Source organism: Eumetopias jubatus, unplaced genomic scaffold (assembly GCF_037043125.1).
Source record: "Eumetopias jubatus isolate StellerSeaLion01/CBP00866 unplaced genomic scaffold, mEumJub1_p1.0 scaffold_1, whole genome shotgun sequence".
Taxonomy (NCBI): Eukaryota; Metazoa; Chordata; class Mammalia; order Carnivora; family Otariidae; genus Eumetopias; species Eumetopias jubatus.
Window position 1 is genome coordinate 31,010,136 of NW_028274807.1, and position 19,734 is coordinate 31,029,869.

Genomic DNA, 19,734 nt, shown 5'->3' on the forward strand with positions numbered 1-19,734 from the left:
AAAATAAACATATCACAGATAAGTTTCCCTCTAACTTTTGTCCCCTCTTCCACTTCCCAAAGTTAATCACTCTAGATACACTTGTATACATTTTTTATTTAACATATTAATAATAACTTTTATTTTTTATTTAAATTCAATTAATTAATATATAAGGTATTATTAGGTTCAGAGGAACTTTTTATATTTCTTTATACCTTTCTAGATACCCTATTACTTTACATCTATGTGTGTGTGGGCACATTATCACACTATAGATGTAAATCTACAACATTATTTTATTGAGACATGAAACTAAACTGACTCAACGTGATCCATGAGTCAGTATTCATAGGTCTAAAAAATTATCAAAGTATTTTCATAATTCTAATTGCTCTGTCTTCCTCACAATTTCTGGGTCACCACCACTTTTGAATGAAACTGAAAAATACATAATAAAGGCAGCTTTTCTTTCTCCAAGTTTCTTTAAATTTTGAAATCTTTAGATGTTAAGACACCTCAGTTTATTTGAATAATAGTTGTATCTTTGTCTTATTTTATGTAAAGAGCACATGCACATAATATTTTTGGCTCCATCTCCTTTTCTTTTTAAACAAGTGCTATCTTTGATGTCTCCAAGTTAAATTTTTTTTTTTCAGAGGGAGAGAGAGAGAGAGAGAGAGAGAGAAAGAGAGGAGGGGCAGAGGGAGAGGGAGAGAGGAGAATTTTAAGCAGGCTTCATGCCCAGTGCTGGGCCCGACATGGGGCTCGATCTCACAACCCTGAGATCGTGACCTGAGCCACAGTCAAGAGCAGGACACTGAACTGATGAGCCACTCAGGTGCCCCTCCAGATTAATATTCTTTACTGGAACTTTCTATGTCACAACATTTGCTTCCTTCTATAAAGACCTCATTTACCTTTTTTATTAATTATGTAATGCTTATACATATATACTATATATATATATATACATTATACACACAGATGATAGGTAGATATGCATATCTGCATATATATTCATACACACATACACATATATTCACATACATAACTCTATATTTTCTTCTTTACATCTTTCTTTTTCTCCAGAGGTCTTCACCTACTTCTGGGGGATTATAATTCCCACATATATGCATATCATTATTATTTTACTTTTTTAAAAAGTTCTCATTCGAAATAGGAAATTACAAGCACACCCTCTTTTCTCTGACTTTTTAAAAATGCTACATTTTGCACATGATCTTATGTAAAACATATTAATAATGTAAATGTGCCCGTGCCACATGAAGTCTGTTGAAGAAAAACCAGAGATGTGTATTCTGTAAGAAAAGATGATTACAGGGCTTAGGAATCTGCATTTCATTTTTTTTTAAGATTTTATTTATTTGGGCGCCTGGGTGGCTCAGTTGGTTAAGCGACTGCCTTCGGCTCAGGTCATGATCCTGGAGTCCCGGGATCGAGTCCCACATCGGGCTCCCTGCTCAGCAGGGAGTCTGCTTCTCTCTCTGACCCTCTTCCCTCTCGTGCTCTCTATCTCTCATTCTCTCTCTCTCTCAAATAAATAAATAAAAATCTTTAAAAAAAAGTCTGTTTCTAAAAAAAAAGATTTTATTTATTTGTCAAAGAGAGGGGGAGAGAGGGCATAAGCTGGGGGAGCGGCAGGCAGAGGGAGAGGGAGAAGCAGGCTCCCGGCTGAGCAAAGAGCCCGATGCGGGACTCGATCCCGGGGTCCTGGGATCGTGACCTGAGCTGAAGGCAGACCCTTAACTGACTGAGCCACTCAGGCATTCCAGTCTTCTGAATTTTAAAGGCTATAGTCAGAAAATGGGAAAATAGAGCTTGTAAACTGGGAAGAGAAAATAGTACTATCAAACATGTTCAAGCATAAAGTAGGTAATTTGGAATTTTTCTTTTTTTTTTCTTTCCCCACTACGTCTATTAAGAAACAGACTGTAATAGCTATTACCCATTGAAATAAAATTAATTCATTCCAAAGAAATGCTAAACTTCTCACTCGATTTTATTGCCTAGCAGGAGAATTGAAAATATCATTTGATGAATGAAATAAGATACATTGCGGCAGACTTTTATTTTTTTATATAAATTATCATCTGAACATCAGGCCATAAAATATAAAGTTGTTTCTGAATTATTTTCGTATTTAGCCAGGATATATGATACTAGAAAATCTTTTCTTTTGTAAAAGATTTCTAGAAATTCATTTGGTACTTTAGATAGGTAAAGAAATATGTATTTTAATTATATATATTCAAAGTCTTTGTAGCATGTAGCTTGGTTTTTAATAACCTTTGAGTCATTTGCCTTAAGTAGCTAGTATTTCCTGAAACAAAAATTATCACTTTTAACGGAAATAGTAAAGTCTTATCTATCAGTAAATTGACAGCAAAATTCAATTTTCTCATTCTTTGGGCTCCGTTTTTCCAAGGTTATTATTTCAATTGTTTGTAACAACACCTATTTAAAGTCAATATGACAAAAATAAATTAACTTAGATTTGTGATGACTTTGTCCATTTCTTGATATATTCTTTATACTTCTCTGTTTTCTAATGTAGAAACCTTATAATATTGAAAAAAAGGGGCGCCTGGCATGGCTCAGTCTCTTAAATATCTGAGTCTTGATTTTGGCTCAAGTCATCATCTCAGAGTTTTGAGATCAAGCTCCATACCCAGAGGAGATTCTGCTGGAGATTGTCTCCCTCCAACTCTGCTCTGACACCACTGCGTGCCTCACCCCCCCACCCCACTCATGTGCATGCTTGCGCCCTGTCTCTCAAATAAAAAAAAATACATATTTAAAAAAATGATTTTTGAACACTTCCTAGTTATTTTATAATGTGCTATTCATGATATTAACGTTGAATATTTTACAGCTGAGTTCTTCTATAGAATTGTTTATATGCCTTGTTTTGAAACTCGTGCAGGTTTAAGGTTCTCTTGAAATGCAAACAACAAAAACTTCAGAAGTCACCTTTTGGTTTTGATAATTTTTATTTTAACAACCAAGAATTCTGCAACTGTAGTTCTTATGGTGATCCATAGTTTTTCTTTCTGCTGTTTTTAGCATATCATGATAGAGAACTTACTCAACACACATTTTTTTTAAGTACATAGCAAGTGCTGAGCCCAGTGCCAGGAAAAAAAAGCAACAGGGATGAAAGAAACAAATACACAATTATTCAGGAAGATCTGATCTCTGATCTAGGGAGTTCACAGGAGTGGTAGGTAGAGACCAGAAAACACGGACGCGCGCATGCACACACCCACTCTTTTATGTGATAAGCCCTAGATGAGCAATGTATACAAAATAATAATTTGTATTCTGGAAAGGATAAACATGTATGCCAGGTAAAGTTGGGGCAGTCTTGAGGTGAATCTTGAATCATTTATTCACAAATAATAGCACCCAGAATTCTAACTGGCTGCTGGTCGCCAGCTCTGAGCTTGAGACAGAAAGGACAAAGGACAAGCAATGGTCCCTAACCGAAAGCAGCCTAGGTGCCAGAATAAATTATTAACCAATGACTACAACAAAATGTTACTAATGTCACCATTTGCTGTGCAGATGGAGAGAAATTTCCATAGCCAAAAGAAAAATATATATAAAATGAAAGATAAGAAAAAAGGAATCGCCCCATTCATTTTCCTCTAGTACACCCCACTCTTCCTTCAAAACTCCATCTTATTCTAGTTAAGGTGACTTGACTTTCCTTAATTTTTTTTATTCCTTAGGCTTACTCCTCTATTGTAGTACTCATCACATTGCATCCCAGTTGCCTGTGTGTATCTTTCAGCAATCAGCACCTGCTGTATGAAGTTCGTTGGGTTTGAAATAGGCATAGAGTAGGATATAATCTGAAAAGGTATCTTGAGGCCAATTATGAAGCCTTGTATGTCATAGAGGGATTCTGACCTTTGGATATAGATGACGAATTGAAGGACATGAGGCTGGGTCAGGTAGATAACATCTGGGATACTACAGAAGAATAGCCAATATCATGAAAAATGATAAGGCAGTAAGATAAAACAATGGCAGTAGGATGGAGGGATTTATCCCTTTCCCTAAGGGATAAATTTTGGAAATATACCTAGCCCAGAATAATCTCAATCTTGAAAAGATGTTCTCTTACTTTTTATTACAATGTTTAATACTGTTTCTAAACTTTCAATATTATCAAATTTCTTTCTAAGCCTTTCTTGGGCCATTTCCCCCCCCCACAGAACTAAATATCAAAAGTTACCAAAGCATTGTCCACATAGAAAAGTATTTAATTGTTAATTCAATATTATGGCAACAATGGTAAATGTTCTCTCTCATCCATATGCCTCTCTCAGCTTGATAAAAAGGTATCAAAATGTATTCATCCTTAGCTATATATATAATGTATTTTTATTATTATCTTATGATGCTAGGAAGAATTCAGTAGGGATTCAATAGAAATCTGATGCTTTGCTTTGTTGCTACACTTAGAGATTGGCAAGCTTTTGTGGGTGTTGAACTGTATTGTATTTTTATTAGTAATTTGGTATTTGTATCTGGCCTTTAGCTAGTTCACATGCAACATTGATTTGTTGTCATCTTTCTCATTATTTACCAGGCAAGACAGATAATATGATCCCTTGCACTACATTGACAATATGTTAAAAAAAAAAGCTCTCTCCCTCTCCCTCTGCCCCTCTTCCCCCAAATAAAGAAATAAATTCTTAAAAAAAAAACAAGAAAAAATTGAAATTCCATCCCTCAAATAAGATATGTATCTGTAAATGTGAAGGAAATGCTAAAAACTGAGCTATACTTTTCTTAACATTTATAGAGTCATCTGTTACTTTCTTGTTCTTCTTCAGAAACTGCATGGAACCTAGTATTTATTGTTCTGGAATGGATTCAGATATGGAAACCTCAGAGATGAGGAGCAGCCCTCCTCACCATTGAATATGCTCCGCGTCCCAAATTTCTTTCATCAGTTCTCTCACATTCTTCTCCCAGTCTTTCTTTTATTCGCTCTCTCTCTCTGTTTTCCAGTTCTTGCACGAACCACTGAGATGAATCCCATGGACTTCTCTCAGCTTTGCTTATGGTCTGTATAAGTGGATTTTGCTCACTCCTGTTCGATATTATCTTTGTAGAAAACATGCGGAAAAAGTGATGATAAAAACGCCCATTCTAGCTAAGCGGAATAGCTACTGGAATATTTTTTTAGTCATTTAATACATTATGCGATGTGTTTGTATAATTTTTAAAATAACATTTATATGGCTGCGCTCTCCTTTGCCTGATGGTATTTGAATAATAAAAAATGAGTTGAGTACAACTAAGTGCAATTTTTTCTATGTAACCTTAACATATGATGCATATAATATCATTTCTTCTTTCTCTTATGTTCTCTATGTATTTTCGTTCCATGTGCATGTTCCCTTCAGATTATTGGAAGCAAGGATAGTTTACTACTTATGAGGTAGGGAACTTTTAGAGAATGATGGACTACTTCCATTTGAAAGATTGAATATATAATTTGTTCTTTCTTTATTCAAATGTAGGAAATCCTTTGCAATAAGCCATGTAAACAGAGGAAATACATGTTCTGGTTTATGGGGGAAAATGTGATATTTTATGGAGGAAATTTAATTATAACTATTGATGAAGTATAATAGCACTCACATTCCATACTGAAAATGGGCAGGTTTTTTTTGTTTTGTTTTGTTTTTGTTTTTTAGGATTCTTATTCATATTTGTGTTTGACTTTATAACATTTAAAGTCAAATAAATAAATAAAAGAAACCTAAGCATTCTTTATTTTATTTTAAATTCCAATGTAGTTAACATATAGTGTTATATTAGTTTCAAGCGTACAATAAATATAGTGATTCAACAATTCCATCCATCACCCAGTCCTCATTACAACAAGTGCCCTCCTTAATCCCTGTTCTCTATCTCACCCTTCCCCTCACTACCTCCCCTCTGGTAACCATTAGTTAGTTCTCTATAATTAAGAGTGTTTCTTGGTTTGTCTCTCTCTCTCTCTCTCTCTCTCTCTCTTTTTTTCCCTTTGCCCATTTGTTTTGTTTCTTAAATTCCACATGTGAGTGAAATCATATGGTATTTATCTTTGACTGACTTATTTCACTTAGCTTTATGCTCTCTACCTCTATCCATGTCATCAAATCATAAGCATTCTTATTAATGAATCAATTTGTGTGTTTCCATTTCAAATCAATAAATAGGCTTATCATCTACTATTTTTAAAGTATCATGTCAGGTGTGGCCAAACGAGAGTAATTCAATGTCATAATTTTAATGTAGCATAAATCCACTTGAGGAGGACGCCTGGGTGGCTCAGTTGGTTAAGCGACTGCCTTCGTCTCAGGTCATGATCCTGGAGTCCCGGGATCGAGTCCCACATCGGGCTCCCTGCTCAGCGGGGAGTCTGCTTCTCCCTCTGACCCTCCCCCCTCTCATGTGCTCTCTCTCTCTCTCATTCTCGCTCTCTCAAATAAATAAATGAAATCTTTAAAAAATAAAAAATAAAATTTTAAAAAATCCACTTGAGGAAAAGCTACTATTAACATGTGAAAGGTTAAATTCTCAAATAAATTAGACAATAGTTAAAGAAACCAACATTGGAAATGGCATAACATAGCGTATAATCAATTTTCAGGTAAATGTGCAAAAATGTCAGTGCAAGTCAGAAGAGTAATGTATCAGTGCTAGTTGGCCTCATCTGGGAAATCTTTATAAAAGATATGGGATATAACCTGTAGCTTGAAGGATTTGTAAGATTAAGGTAGGTGAAACTGGAGAAGTACAGTTCGTTCAAAATAAGTTGAATACTTGAAGCTAATGGACCACAATGGAAAAGTACTGAAGAAAGAGAAGAAGATGATGATGATGAAGAAAAATCAATTTGAGTAGAAAATTCTTGTTGAGAAACTGGAAAAAAAAAAACATTTAAAAAGGCAGGTTGAGGCTTAGACATATTTAGTGGACAGAAGAGAATGAACAAAAGTGAATGTTTTTTTCAAACAATTCTGAGGTTTTCATAGACCAATTTGTAAGTGATGTGAAGGATTGATTAGTGGATGGGAAAAACTGGAAGCACTGAATCCAACTGGGACCATGGGTGGCAAACTTTGTACACAAGAGAATCTTTTTTTTTTTTTTAATGAAATCTAACTATGATCTCCAACATATGAAACAGATCAAAATGGCATCATTTTGGAGCAATGTATTTTTTTCAGGTCTGATGGGTACTTACATAGTTATTTGATGGGAATACAAGTTTAAACAATGGTATTTTCTAGTATATAAGAATTGTTATCTATAACATATTAAAGCGTGCCTGTTTATACTACAGTATAAAGGACATTTTGGAAGAGATATTCCTATCAGAGTGTACGGGGCTGCTGAAACAAGCTCTTCAGTTCACAGCTCACCGAGGTAGATTATTCAGGGAGCCTCAACATGAGAGGAAAATTGAACAGCCACAGATGATGAGGTTTATTCCCTGTAAAAAGCCTCTCAGTGCCTATCCATCACATACAGTCCTTCTCAGGGCTGATGAGGCCCCGTGTGATCTGGCACATCCTCACCTCCCCTGCCTCAACTATGGCCAACTCTCTTTAGTTGTTGGCTCTTACCAGTTATGAAACTATCTGAGTTCTTCAAATACTGTTATCTTTTCTCTTTCTCTGGGCCACGCTTTAGAATATCCCCTTTTCCTGTAGTCAGCATAACTTTGCCCTACCCCCAAACTAGTTTCAGCCTACCTTCTCCTTATTCCTGTAGTACTTGGTATTGTTGATTATTTGCTTGGTATCAGTCTGCCCTACTGGATTTCCTGCTCTGTAAATAGATGCAGATTCCTGACACATGGTTGTCAAATAAATGGATGGTCAACTCAAGGATTTTTTAAATAGACTTTATTTTTTAGATCAGTTTTAGGTTAACTACAAAACTGAACAAAAACTACAGAGATTTCCCATATACTCCCTGCCTCCACACATGCATAGCCTCTGCCACTATCTACTTTCCCACTAAAGTGACAGATACACTTTTAAATTGATGAACCTACATTGATACATAAATATTACCCAAAGTCCATGGTTTACAATTAAGATTCACTCTTGGTGTTGTACATTCCATGTGCTTGGACCAATGTATAATGACATATATCTACCATTATAATGTCATATAGAGCAGTTTGTCATAAAAATCCTCCATATTCTGCTTACTCATCCCTCCCTTCCCTTAACTTCTGGCAACCACTGATCTTTTTATTGTCTCCATAGTCTTGCCTTTTCCAGAATGTCATATATTTGGAATTATGCAGTATGTAGACTTTTCAGATGGACTTCTTTCACTTAGTAATGTGCATTTAAGTTTCCACCAATTCTTTTCATGGCTTGATGTTTCATTTCTTTTTAGCGCTAAATAATATTCCATTATCTGGAGAACCTTAGAATTTGGCCTCTCGGTGAATTTTGTCACAGTTTATTTATCCATTTACCCACTGAAGGACATCTTAATTGATTCCAAGTTTTGGCAATTATGAATAAAGCTGCTACAAACATCTGTGTATAGGTTTTTAAATAAATTCAGTTTTAAACAAAGTAAGTAAAGACACTTGAGTAAAAATATTCAAAAATCATCTGGACATTTATAAGTTAGCATTTGTATGGGAGAGGATACACTTGTAATACGTATATATATATTTATAATAGTCATTTGATTTTTAGTTTCTTTAATGAAATCTTCTACATACTAGATACTGTATTTGGTGCTGGAAACACAAAGTTGAGAATTAGAGTTCTTGAATTTAAAGATCTCATAGAACAGTAGGAAAAAACAGAAACAAATAATCCCAACAGGGACACCTGGGTGGTTCAGTCAGTTAAGTGTCTGCCTTCGGCTCAGGTAATGATCCTGGGGTCCTGGGATTGAGTCATGCATCGGGCTCCTCCTGCTTGACAGGGAACCTGCTTCTCCCTCTCCCTCTGCCTGCCACTCCCCCTGCTTGTGCTCTCTCTCTCTCTCTCTCAAATAAATAAATAAAATCTTAAAAAAATAACACGTTATAATATGGGGAGTACCACAATGTAAGTATTTTAGAGTTGTGATCAATTCCATATGGTGGAGGCAGAGAAGACTTTGCAAAACTGATGGCATTTGAATTGAACCTGAAGGAAGAGGAGGAGCTCACAGGCAGATGATTTGAGAATAGTTATATATAGAGCCAGAGTTTAGAAAAAAATACACAGTAGGCTGATGTTGGGGAAATAGTGTGAAATTAAGCTAGAAAGATGGGTTGATCAGATGGGGAAGGGTCTTTTAGGCCCTGCTAATGAATTTGAACTTTTTCTTATATTAGTGATAATCACTGAATAATTCAAAGCACAGTGTGATGTGAATGAAGATTTTAGAAATATAACCCCATTGTCTGGAAGGTAGGATAAAAGAGATGAAGATGACGTCACAGGAGACTAGGAATGCTAAAGGGCTAGTTCACATCAAAATGATTCTGATCTGTGATTATGGAAGTAGAGGTGAAATAGGAGATTCCACACATATTTAAGAAGTGGAATTTATAGGACAGTTACATTCAATAATATTGTTTATCCTATCCTTAAGTTTTCCTTTAAAAGTACACTAGGATCTTTCTGATTAATGAAAATAATAGTATATGGAGAAGGTGTAAATAGAAATGCCACTGATGTTTTATCACAATGAAAACTGTTTGGATTAATTTTCTATATTCCCTGACCAGAGTCCTTAAAAACACACTGTTTTTATAAATTATTATTTTCCTTTTTAATATATATTTTACCAGGCTAGCTTTTGAACTTCTGTTTTATAGATTTTAGATGTCGAGATACAGGGAGGCATGAGGCATGAGTTTCCACTGAGGAAATTAGAGAATTAAAAGCGTTAAAGGGCCATTGAATACATTTTGTAACACAAAGTGTTAATGATTGACATGTCATATGGACTGAAAGGTTGGCATAGATCTAGAATAAGAGTAAGTAAAACTCTCAGACACTTCTTTGATGATCAATATTGGCATATTCTGTTTGGTATGGATGAACAGCAGAGGAAAACAGTTAAATCTACGAGCACTAAATTAATTCATTAATTGTCTTTAATTAGCAATTTGGTTTTTCCACGTGAGTAACTTTGTTGGGAAGTTATTGCCTTTTGTAACTGTGGGTTAACAATTAGCTAATAAGATTTTCTGAGAATAAATTGAGATATTGAGATAGCAGATGTCATTATGATTAGAAATTAAGATAACAACCAGGTGATTTACTGTGGTATCACCAACAAATTGAAATCAGGAGGAAATCAACTGAGAGAACATTGTGGGTGCTGTTGTTCCCATTGTGGTTGTTATGTGTTGCCAGTATCACTGTGTGCATGTGTACATGTCTATGTGTCAATATGCTTTTTTTTTTTCTCATTAAACTCCAGGTATGACAGTGATAGCTGGTGCCCGCCATTACCGGTACAAACATACTTACACCAGGGTATGGAAGATGAACTGGAAGAAGATGATGATCGTGTCCCAACACCTCCTGTCCGAGGCGTGGCTTCTTCTCCTGCTATTTCCTTTGGACAGCAGTCTACTGCAACTCTTACACCATCCCCACGGGAAGAGATGCAGCCCATGCTGCAAGCTCACCTGGACGAGTTGACAAGAGCCTATCAGTTTGATATAGCCAAGCAAACATGGTAAATATTCTTGTTAGGTCAGGGGACCCAAGCCTTCAGCACAGGGATAGAAAAAATGTTCTTTTACGATATAGTCACAAGAAGTTCTCATAGAACAATACAGCTGGGATTAGAAATAGTTTTGTGCAACTCATTAATCATCTGGATAAAGAAATTGGCTAAGGAAACGTTAAATAATTTGATCAAAGTCACATAACTGGTTAAAGAGTAAACCGGAGCAAGAATTCAGATCTGCTGAATTTCAGGCTAAACTGCTTTTGGCTACACCAGAATCTTATCTAATTTACAGGTTAGCTTCAATTAGCTTATCCTTGAACTCATTTCCAATGCCATAGTAAAAGACTCCTTTTAGATTCTTCCAAGTGCCTGTGATTAATTCTGTATGTGGTCGTGAATATGTAAATGTAAGCTTCTGCAAATCACATATGGTCAGTGTCAGTTATTAAAAGATCCTTGGGCTGAATTAAATGAGACAGAAAAAAAACAGCAATATTAGTAGATGCATTAAAAAGTAAAACCTAGAATAAATTACAAATCCCAAATTCCTTTTTTTTTTTTAATCAATCCACACCCTTTCCTACGGTAGAGATGGCAATCTACTTAGGTATCCTGTGCAAGCATGGAAAGAGTACAAGTGGGATGAGCTCTCACAATTTTGTACAAGTTCTCTAATGTGCTCTCTTTTTTCCCAAATAATGACATGTAAGTCTGACTCTTGAAATCTCAGTGGCATACCTCTGATTATCTTCTATTGATTTCCATGATGTAATTGAAATTAATTTTTTTATAAAATAGAATTTGCTTTTCTTTTTGATAGTTTTAGATACTAGGATACTTGATAATGAGATGAATCTCATTCTCAGTGTTAATGAAATCTTTCTTTTAAAAATACAGCAAAATATACAGAGATACTAAAACCAGCCCAATCACATAAAGCTTATTACGAACATAAGGATCTTTTCTTAGAACCAGAGGTTTCTGAACATTTTTTTTCTCAGTCATCCGATGTTTTCTCAAAGGCCTCAATCTACTGTTAAAACAGTATTCTTTTGCATCAGGCTGCTTCATAAAATACCACTATTTAAGTTGAAGCCCACTGCTTTAAGATCCAAAGGATTTCTTTCAGATTAACTAATGCAACCAGGTACTTTAGTTATTTAAGGCACAGATTCTAGCTCAGGTGTTCTCAAATTTGCCTGCATTTTGGAATCACCAGGATAACTTTAAAATATAGTGCTATCTAAGCACCACCCCTGATATTCCAGATCGCTACTTACCAGCTGTATGACAGTGAGCAACTTGCTTAACCTTTGTGTGCTTCCACCCCCATTTGTAAAATGATGATGCTCATACCAATTAGCTCATATACGATGTGAGAGCACAGTCTCCAAGACCACCCTCGGTTCCAAGAACTCACTAGAAGGAGCCGTAGAACTCATTGAATACCAGGACACTGAAAGTTATGGTTTATTATATTGAAAAGATACAGATTAAAATCTGCCAAGAGAAAAGATGCAAAGGACAGAGTCCAGGAAAGTTCCAAAGCTAGAACTTCCAGTTGTCTTCTCCCAGTGGATTTGTGGAAAGCATTACTTTCCCAGCAACAACATAGGACAATATGCATGGAGTATTGCCAATCAGGGAAGCTCATATGAACCTTGAGTTTCATGGTCTTTCTTGCAGCTTTGTCACATAGACATGGTTGGCTATCTGCATGGCTGATCTCAGTCTCTAGCCCCTCCAGAAGACTAGCTGATACCATGTGACTGAAAGCCCCTACCATAAATCACATTGTTAGACTTTCTGGAGAAGCCTAAGGTCTCCAGGTGAACAAAGACACTTCTATCAGATAGGACATTCTAAAACTTAGAGAGAAATTACCTCCCTGGAGCACAAAGCAAAAGCTTAAGTTCTCTTTGGGCAAGGTCAAATTCTTTATTATTCATCACAGTTTTTGTGAGAATTAAGTGAATTCTGCCTGGCTCAGTTGATAGAGCATGCAACTCTTGATCTCAGGGTTGTAAGTTCCAGCCCCATGCTGGGTGTAGAGATTATTTAAAAATAAAATCTTAAAAAAAAAAAAGAGTTAAATGAGCTTGCTCTTACACAGGACCTAGTCTAGTATCTAGCTGTATTATAGCTGTTATTATTCAGAATGGCTCGGGTTTTCACCTGAATTGCTCATTGCTGTCTTTCCACTCTTAGAAGGGCACTACCCTTCGTGAGTGTTGCATAAAGGTTTGCTAAATGGGTGGACAAACTAGTTCTCCACCTGCTCCAGGTACCCATAGGGCAAACCCTGTTTCTTTCGCTGAGTATGTTTCTGTTCAGTCCAACAATCCTCCAGGGTGTCATTAGTGACGCCCTTTGTAAAAGTTATGAGCCTGTCTGTGCTCGCACAGAATCTCAACCTTCAGGAACAGAATGCCCTCCTCATCTGAGCTGCACATCAATATCACGGGAGGAGCATTTTAAAAAAATGCTAATTCCCAGGCTCCACCTCCAGGGAGTCTGTTCATATTGACCCATGCAGTGCATAGCACTGTGCTCATCATTACAAGAGATTTATAGATATTTTGCACCCTCTTCCTATTTCAGTTTATCTCCTCCTCTTGCTGAACTCAAGGATTACATTTTACGCCTTAATGTATATTTGTTCCAATCAAGAGGTGTCAGCAATGATGTAGGACTGGAATGTTGGTCTCTTTGGTCCTTTCCAGGACAAAAGTGCACACCATTAAAGGAGAATGAATCATGTATATAAATATCACCTTATATTATCTTGCTCATGACTGGACTCAGTCCATCCTCGATTCATAAACAGAATTTGAGGCAACATTTACAAGATGTCATCATCAACACTCAAGATTTTCTATACTGGTAGTTTAGAAACTTCCTGATTTTGCATGAATGAGCTATGATGACTGTCAGATAAAGACTTGGGGCCTCAGATTCCTGATCTGTTAAATTAAAAATGTGGCTCCTAGAACTAACATCTTAGGGTTTGTTTTTTTTTTTAACATTGAAAGATTTAAAATGTTGTTAACATTGGAATTGGTTGCCAGTTCAAGAATGCAGTTGGGTGAGGAATGTTAAACAAATTCTGGAAGAAAGAAATATTTTCTCCAAAAATGCAAGTGTTAAAAATCATCTTGTATCTTTAATTCAAAAACTTAGGGTAAAAATGCATAACACTTGACTTACATGTGCCTTAAGTAGCCTACATCTTTTAAATACTTAGTATTGAGATTTTTTTAAAAAAATTATTAAGATATGTGGTGTATTCACTCCTTAATTACAGTAACAAAAAGCAATAACTTTCCTTTATATCATGGCATTTATAATTTAAAAGAAACTCTTAAGTAGTCACAAAATAAATCAACTGAACCCCAGTGTCCAGCTCTCCATTTTGCTAGCCATGCCATTTGAAACAAGTCACTTCTAAGACAAAGGTGATAATACAAGTTCTGTCTACGTCACAAGGTCGAGATTGAAGTTACACATGCATTGCAACGGGTATGTTTAGCACACCTCATGTTTCAAACACAGAGAGTGCTCAGATGAATCTTTTCTATATTTGAGATGTTTTAGATTTTGGGGGCTAAAACAGAGGCACAAATAAGAAGCTAGAACATAAAGGAACCATTCCTACGTTAAACTGGGTTAAAGTTGAAACAACCACCCAGCCTGATTCATGGGGGATGTGTTGGAAGAAAACCTTGTAGGGCAGGCACTGTGCTCCTGTCTGGGAGAAGGGTTATTGGTATTAACACTTCATGTGACATTTTTTTCTTCATAAGGGCCAGCAGGTCACATGGACCACAAAGGCTGAGTAGAATTTTGATGTTAAACTGTAAACAAAATTATTATATTCTTTTGGGACCAAAAAAAAATTTGCTTTAAGGAGTTATTTGTGGCAAATACTCATAGTCTCCTTTGGATGATTTATTTACACAAAAATGCTGGGTCTGTATTTTTTCTCTGTATATTATCCCATAAATACCAATGGAAGAGTGTAACAGTCTACACTGTTGTTGTTTTGACCAGTCATGTATACATAGCCCATTGTCTCTGCTGAAACGTAAGAAAGCACCGTAAGCTCCAAAATTAGTTAACAGAAAGCAGGAAGATAAAATGAGTCGTCATCACATGCTGTTTAATTCTAATCTTGTAGGATGTTAATAAATTCCCTTTTTCCCCCATTTGAATTCTAGGCACATTCAAAGCAATAATCAACCTCCACAGCCCCCGGTTCCACCATTAGGTTACATGTCCGGAGCCTTGATTTCCGATTTGGAAACAGATGTTCCAGATGATGATGCTGATGATGAGGAGGAAGCTTTAGAAATCCCCCGGCCCCTGAGAGCACTAGAGCAGACACCTGGATCCAGTATGGACAATCTAGACAGCTCTGTGACAGGTAACGGAACTGATTTAATAGGAATAACTGACCTATTTGTAACATTAAAATGCATCAAAAATCAAATACTTTCTTATGTAAGATTTATTCCACTCTAACTATTTCTATAACATTTTAAATATGTTAATATTAAACACAAAATTCTAAAAGGATTTGGAAATACTTTTGCTGCAAAAATGATAAGAAAATTCATGAATTTTAAAAAGCTTTAAAGACATGAAAGAAAACTCAATTATATCCAGCTTTCATGAAAAGTTCACTCTACTGGGGAACCAAGTCTATTACATAAAAAAACCTTGACTTTTAGAAATGATATATTTTGTATATCAGGAGCAACATACAAAGTGAATGCAATCTTAAAACGCTTCTCGATATTTCACTCCGTAAAATCATTCACCGATGAAAATAAGCAAGTCTTCAGAATAAGCCTCTCTAAGGTTGCACAAGGTATTATTTTTGGAGTGGAAAAAATGTATAGCGAGATAAGCCATACATTTACGCACTTCATATCATTGGATTCAATAATTTCTCGTCTCCCAAGAAATATAGTTATTTTTGCTATTTACTCCTTCAGCGTCCTCTGCTTTGCTCACCATGTGAAAGGTTGCAGTTGCTACTCTCCTAGGAGGATCCCAGGACTGCAACCTATTGCCAAGGATTTAAGTTTATCCCATTTTGTTGAAAAAACTTGAATCCTAACGTGTACACAGTGAATATGGAGAAACATAAAAATTTCATCTTTCTATTCCAGTAGGTATCCCTTCTTTGACACACACACACACACACACACACACACAAATGTCTCCTATAGGACAATAAAGACATAATTACCACAAAGGTAGATCTTGCCTTTGCCGGGCATTGGGTCTTCTCAGAAAATCACCCATTTCTGTATTGTCTTGATGATATTGTCTTCATCCTTGGAGGCAAGTACAGTCCCGTTTAATTCATTTGTACTCCAGCGCTCCCAACTTACACAGATTTTGCACTACGCATTAGAGTTCAGCCAACACTGATGGAAACTTCTTTATGGCAGTGATGGAGAAGGATAAGGACCTATATGTTTCCTCTGTATGCCTTCCTGAATAACACAACGTGTGACGCATGAGTCCACTTTTTTTATTTTGTTTTGTGTCTTACCTGGGGGCAGGCATGTCTGCTTGCCAGGCTAATTAAGATTTAAGAACTGCAGATATACTGCTGTGATTTGAAATCCAGATCCAACCGAAGGTGGCAGAGCAAAAGTTTAAATCTTTGAATGCAGAGAGCTAACTTATTAGTACACTATTATGTTAAGCCCCTTTGCCTGAATTTGAAGCATAATCTCCTTAGGGGTAAAATTCTGCATATTTTTGCATATCTCACTAATGATACTGAACTCTTTTCCATCAGGAATGCAATAAGAATTGCAAAAATAACATAAAAAAGGGCAGCTATAGCCTATGTAGTTCTTTTATTAAATATTATAATGTCAGAGATGAAAAATATATCTCTAAATCAGGAGACTGCCATTTTGTACTTTTCCATGCTCACCTGTTAGAAACATGTTAGGGTATTTAATATGAATGTGGTTAAAACCAATCTGCCTTTCTCCTTGTAGTGAGTATACTCTTCATTCCAAATGAAGCTTTTATTGCTAAGAAAACAATCTGTTTTCCTCCTTGAATTCACTGCTTAATTACCGCTGTGTGTAAAAACCTCAGGGTGTTTAGGTATGTATTACGTGACGGATTTACCCTACGAATAATACACGTCCTCAGTGTAGGAAGCTGTACTCTACAAAGTAGCCGAAGAGGAAACTTTACTTTCTTCTTCTCTTTTTTTTTTTTTTTGCTCTGCGATAACTGTGGGGAAGCTATGCTCAAAGATTTAATTTGTCTTCTAGTAGATAAGTATAATGTAAGTAAATATGAATTAATATAAGAGTAAATATGTTTTCTCAAAAAACCGTGTGTGTGTAGGAAGTGTGAATGACTGTATAGATGTGTGTGAGAGTATAGGTAGGGTTTGTGGTTATATCTGCATGTGAGTGGATGCGTGTGTGTGTGTGTGTGTGTGTGTGTGTGTGTGTGTGTGTGTGTATGAGTATAGGTAGGGTTTGTGGTTATATCTGCATGTGAGTGGATGTGGGTGTGTGTGTGTGTGTGTGAAAGAGAGTATATGTAGGGTTTGTGGTTATATCTGCATATGAGTGGATGTGTGTGTGTGTGTGTGAGTGTGTGTGTGTGAGAGAGTATAGGTAGGGTTTGTGGTTATATCTGCATGTGAGTGGATGCGGGTGTGTGTGGGTGTGTGTGTGAGTGGATGCAGGTGTGTGTGGGTGTGAGTGGATGCGGGTGGGTGTGTGAGTGTAAATAGGATTGTAAGTGTATTAGAGAGTGTGTGTGTGTGTGTACGTGCAGGCATGTACACGTAAGTGGAGATGGCCCTGAGGTGAATATATGTACAAACCAAATGTTACAGAAATCAACCTACTGATGTATATTATTCTAACGTGTTTATGTTTTCTTCAGACACTTAAAGCTAGTTTAATGGTGCTAAATGAGGTGGGCAATAAAACAGACACTGTTTCCATTGGCTTTTTATGTTTTTAAGATGGTAAGTGCCCACAGAGAGGATTCTGATCTTACTGTATATTACTTGGGGTTCTAAATTCATGTGTGGTATGAGGAAATCAGGCATTACTTTCACCTAAATCACCTGGTAGAGATTTTCATTTTCATGAAACTAATAACCATTTTTATTAAATGGAACAAACAGTTCTATTCCATTCCCTGAAACTCTAAAGCCAACCAGAATGATAGCCCAATGATAACACAGAGATGGGTTAATAAGCCTGTGTGTACAATTATTCAGGATTTTACTTGGATATATCACATTCCAACCCTTAATCGCATTAAGTAATATCAGCAGCTAATAGGGTGCAGAACCCATCTTTATAAAGAAATAATTATATTAATTCCCAATATTTTCATAACAACGAAGTAATTTGTGATAGATATCTTCAATTTTGAAATAATGGTTCATGAATGGAAAAGCAAGAAGAGAGGGAAATATCTGTAGTTCCATATCCCATAATCTCATGTCTTAGCCTGGTTGGTCTGCTATAACAAAAGGCAGTAGACTGGGTGGCTTAAACAACAAGCATTTATTTCTCACAGTTCTGGAGGCTGGGAAGTCCAAGATCAAGGTGCCTGAGATCTGGTTCCTGGTGAGTTCCTCTTTCTAGCTAGCAGGCAGCAGTCTTTGTGCTGTGTTCTCACATGGCAGAGAGAGACAGCAAGCTCTCTGGTCTCTCGCTCTCTCTTTTTAAAGATTTTATTTATTTATTTGCCAGAGAGAGAGTGAGAAAGCCAGAGAGCACAAGGAGGGGGATCAGCAGAGGGAAAGGGAGATGCAGGCTGCCCAATGAGCAGAGAGCCCCACGTAGGGCTCGATTCCAGAACCCTGGGATCATGACCTGAGCCACAGGCAGATGCTTAACGGACTGAGCCACCCAGGTGCCCCTAGTCTCTTTTTATAAGGTCACTGATCCCATCGTAATGAACCCACATTCATGGCCTCATCTAAACCTAATATCTCCCAAACACCCCACCTCCTATACATTAGGGATTAGGGCTTCAATACATGGATTTTAGGGAGAAATCAACAGTTGGTTTCCAAAGCTCAGTAATATGGAAAATGTATTTGCAAACCTTCTATATTATATTTATTCCCACAACAAACATTTATCAGATATCTCTTCCTTCCAATCTGTTGACTAGGAATTTAGATATAATAATAATAATGATAATGATAATAATAATGTTATCAACAACAACAACAAGAATATTATCTTGCACATATATAGACAGCCCTTAGTAGGTACAAGACACCCTACTAAGCAGTGGCCTGTTTTTTTGCTGTGGCTCTGTGAGCTAAGAATGTTTCTTACAAAAACAAAAAATAGACAGCAAAGTCTCAAATATAGGGTATCTGGCACTTTAAAGAAAAGTTTGCAGATCCTTGTCCTAAAGTTTTAAAATATATTAATTCACTTAACTGTCACAACCCTATTTTTAAAAAGATTTTATTTATTTATTCGACAGAGAGAGAGAGCAAAAGAGGAAACACAAGCAGGGGGAGTGGGAGAGGGCAAAGCAGTCTTCCCACTGAGCAGGGAGCCCGATGCAGGACTCGATCCCAGGACCCTGAGATCATGACCTGAGCCGAAGGCCTAACGCTTAATGACTGAGCCATACAGGTGTCCCTGTCACAACCCTATTTTTATTCTCATTTTATAGATAAGGAAATTGGGCCATAGAGGGGTTCAAAGTATTTTTAAGGTTACCTACCTGATAAGTGGCAGAAGAATTTTCAAAATTTGTTCTCACTCTTTAAGATAAATTACCATGATCCCTTCTCTGGATATGCCCAACTTTTTTTTTTTTTTAATCTCTGAATTTAACATATTTAAGAAGAAAATGATTTCCTGGTCTATTACTTAACATATGGATCTCTGTCTCTGTCCCTATCTCTCTGTGTCTCTTCCTTTCTGTGTGTATGTGTGTGTGTACATATACGAATAAATAAATATATATGTATATGTA

The 19,734-nt window shown here is 36.5% G+C and overlaps 1 protein-coding gene across 1 annotated transcript in view; it reads left to right on the forward strand.

Annotated features, from left to right (window-relative positions):
• The window catches only part of ROBO2 (roundabout guidance receptor 2), a 577,868-nt gene that overhangs the window by 540,823 nt on the left and 17,311 nt on the right, over positions 1–19,734 (forward strand). Inside the window, exons 23-24 of the mRNA XM_088022784.1 lie at positions 10,465–10,725; positions 14,940–15,145. Coding sequence (XP_087878910.1) covers positions 10,465–10,725; positions 14,940–15,145 — 467 coding nt within the window. The remainder of the gene's footprint in view (positions 1–10,464; positions 10,726–14,939; positions 15,146–19,734) is intronic.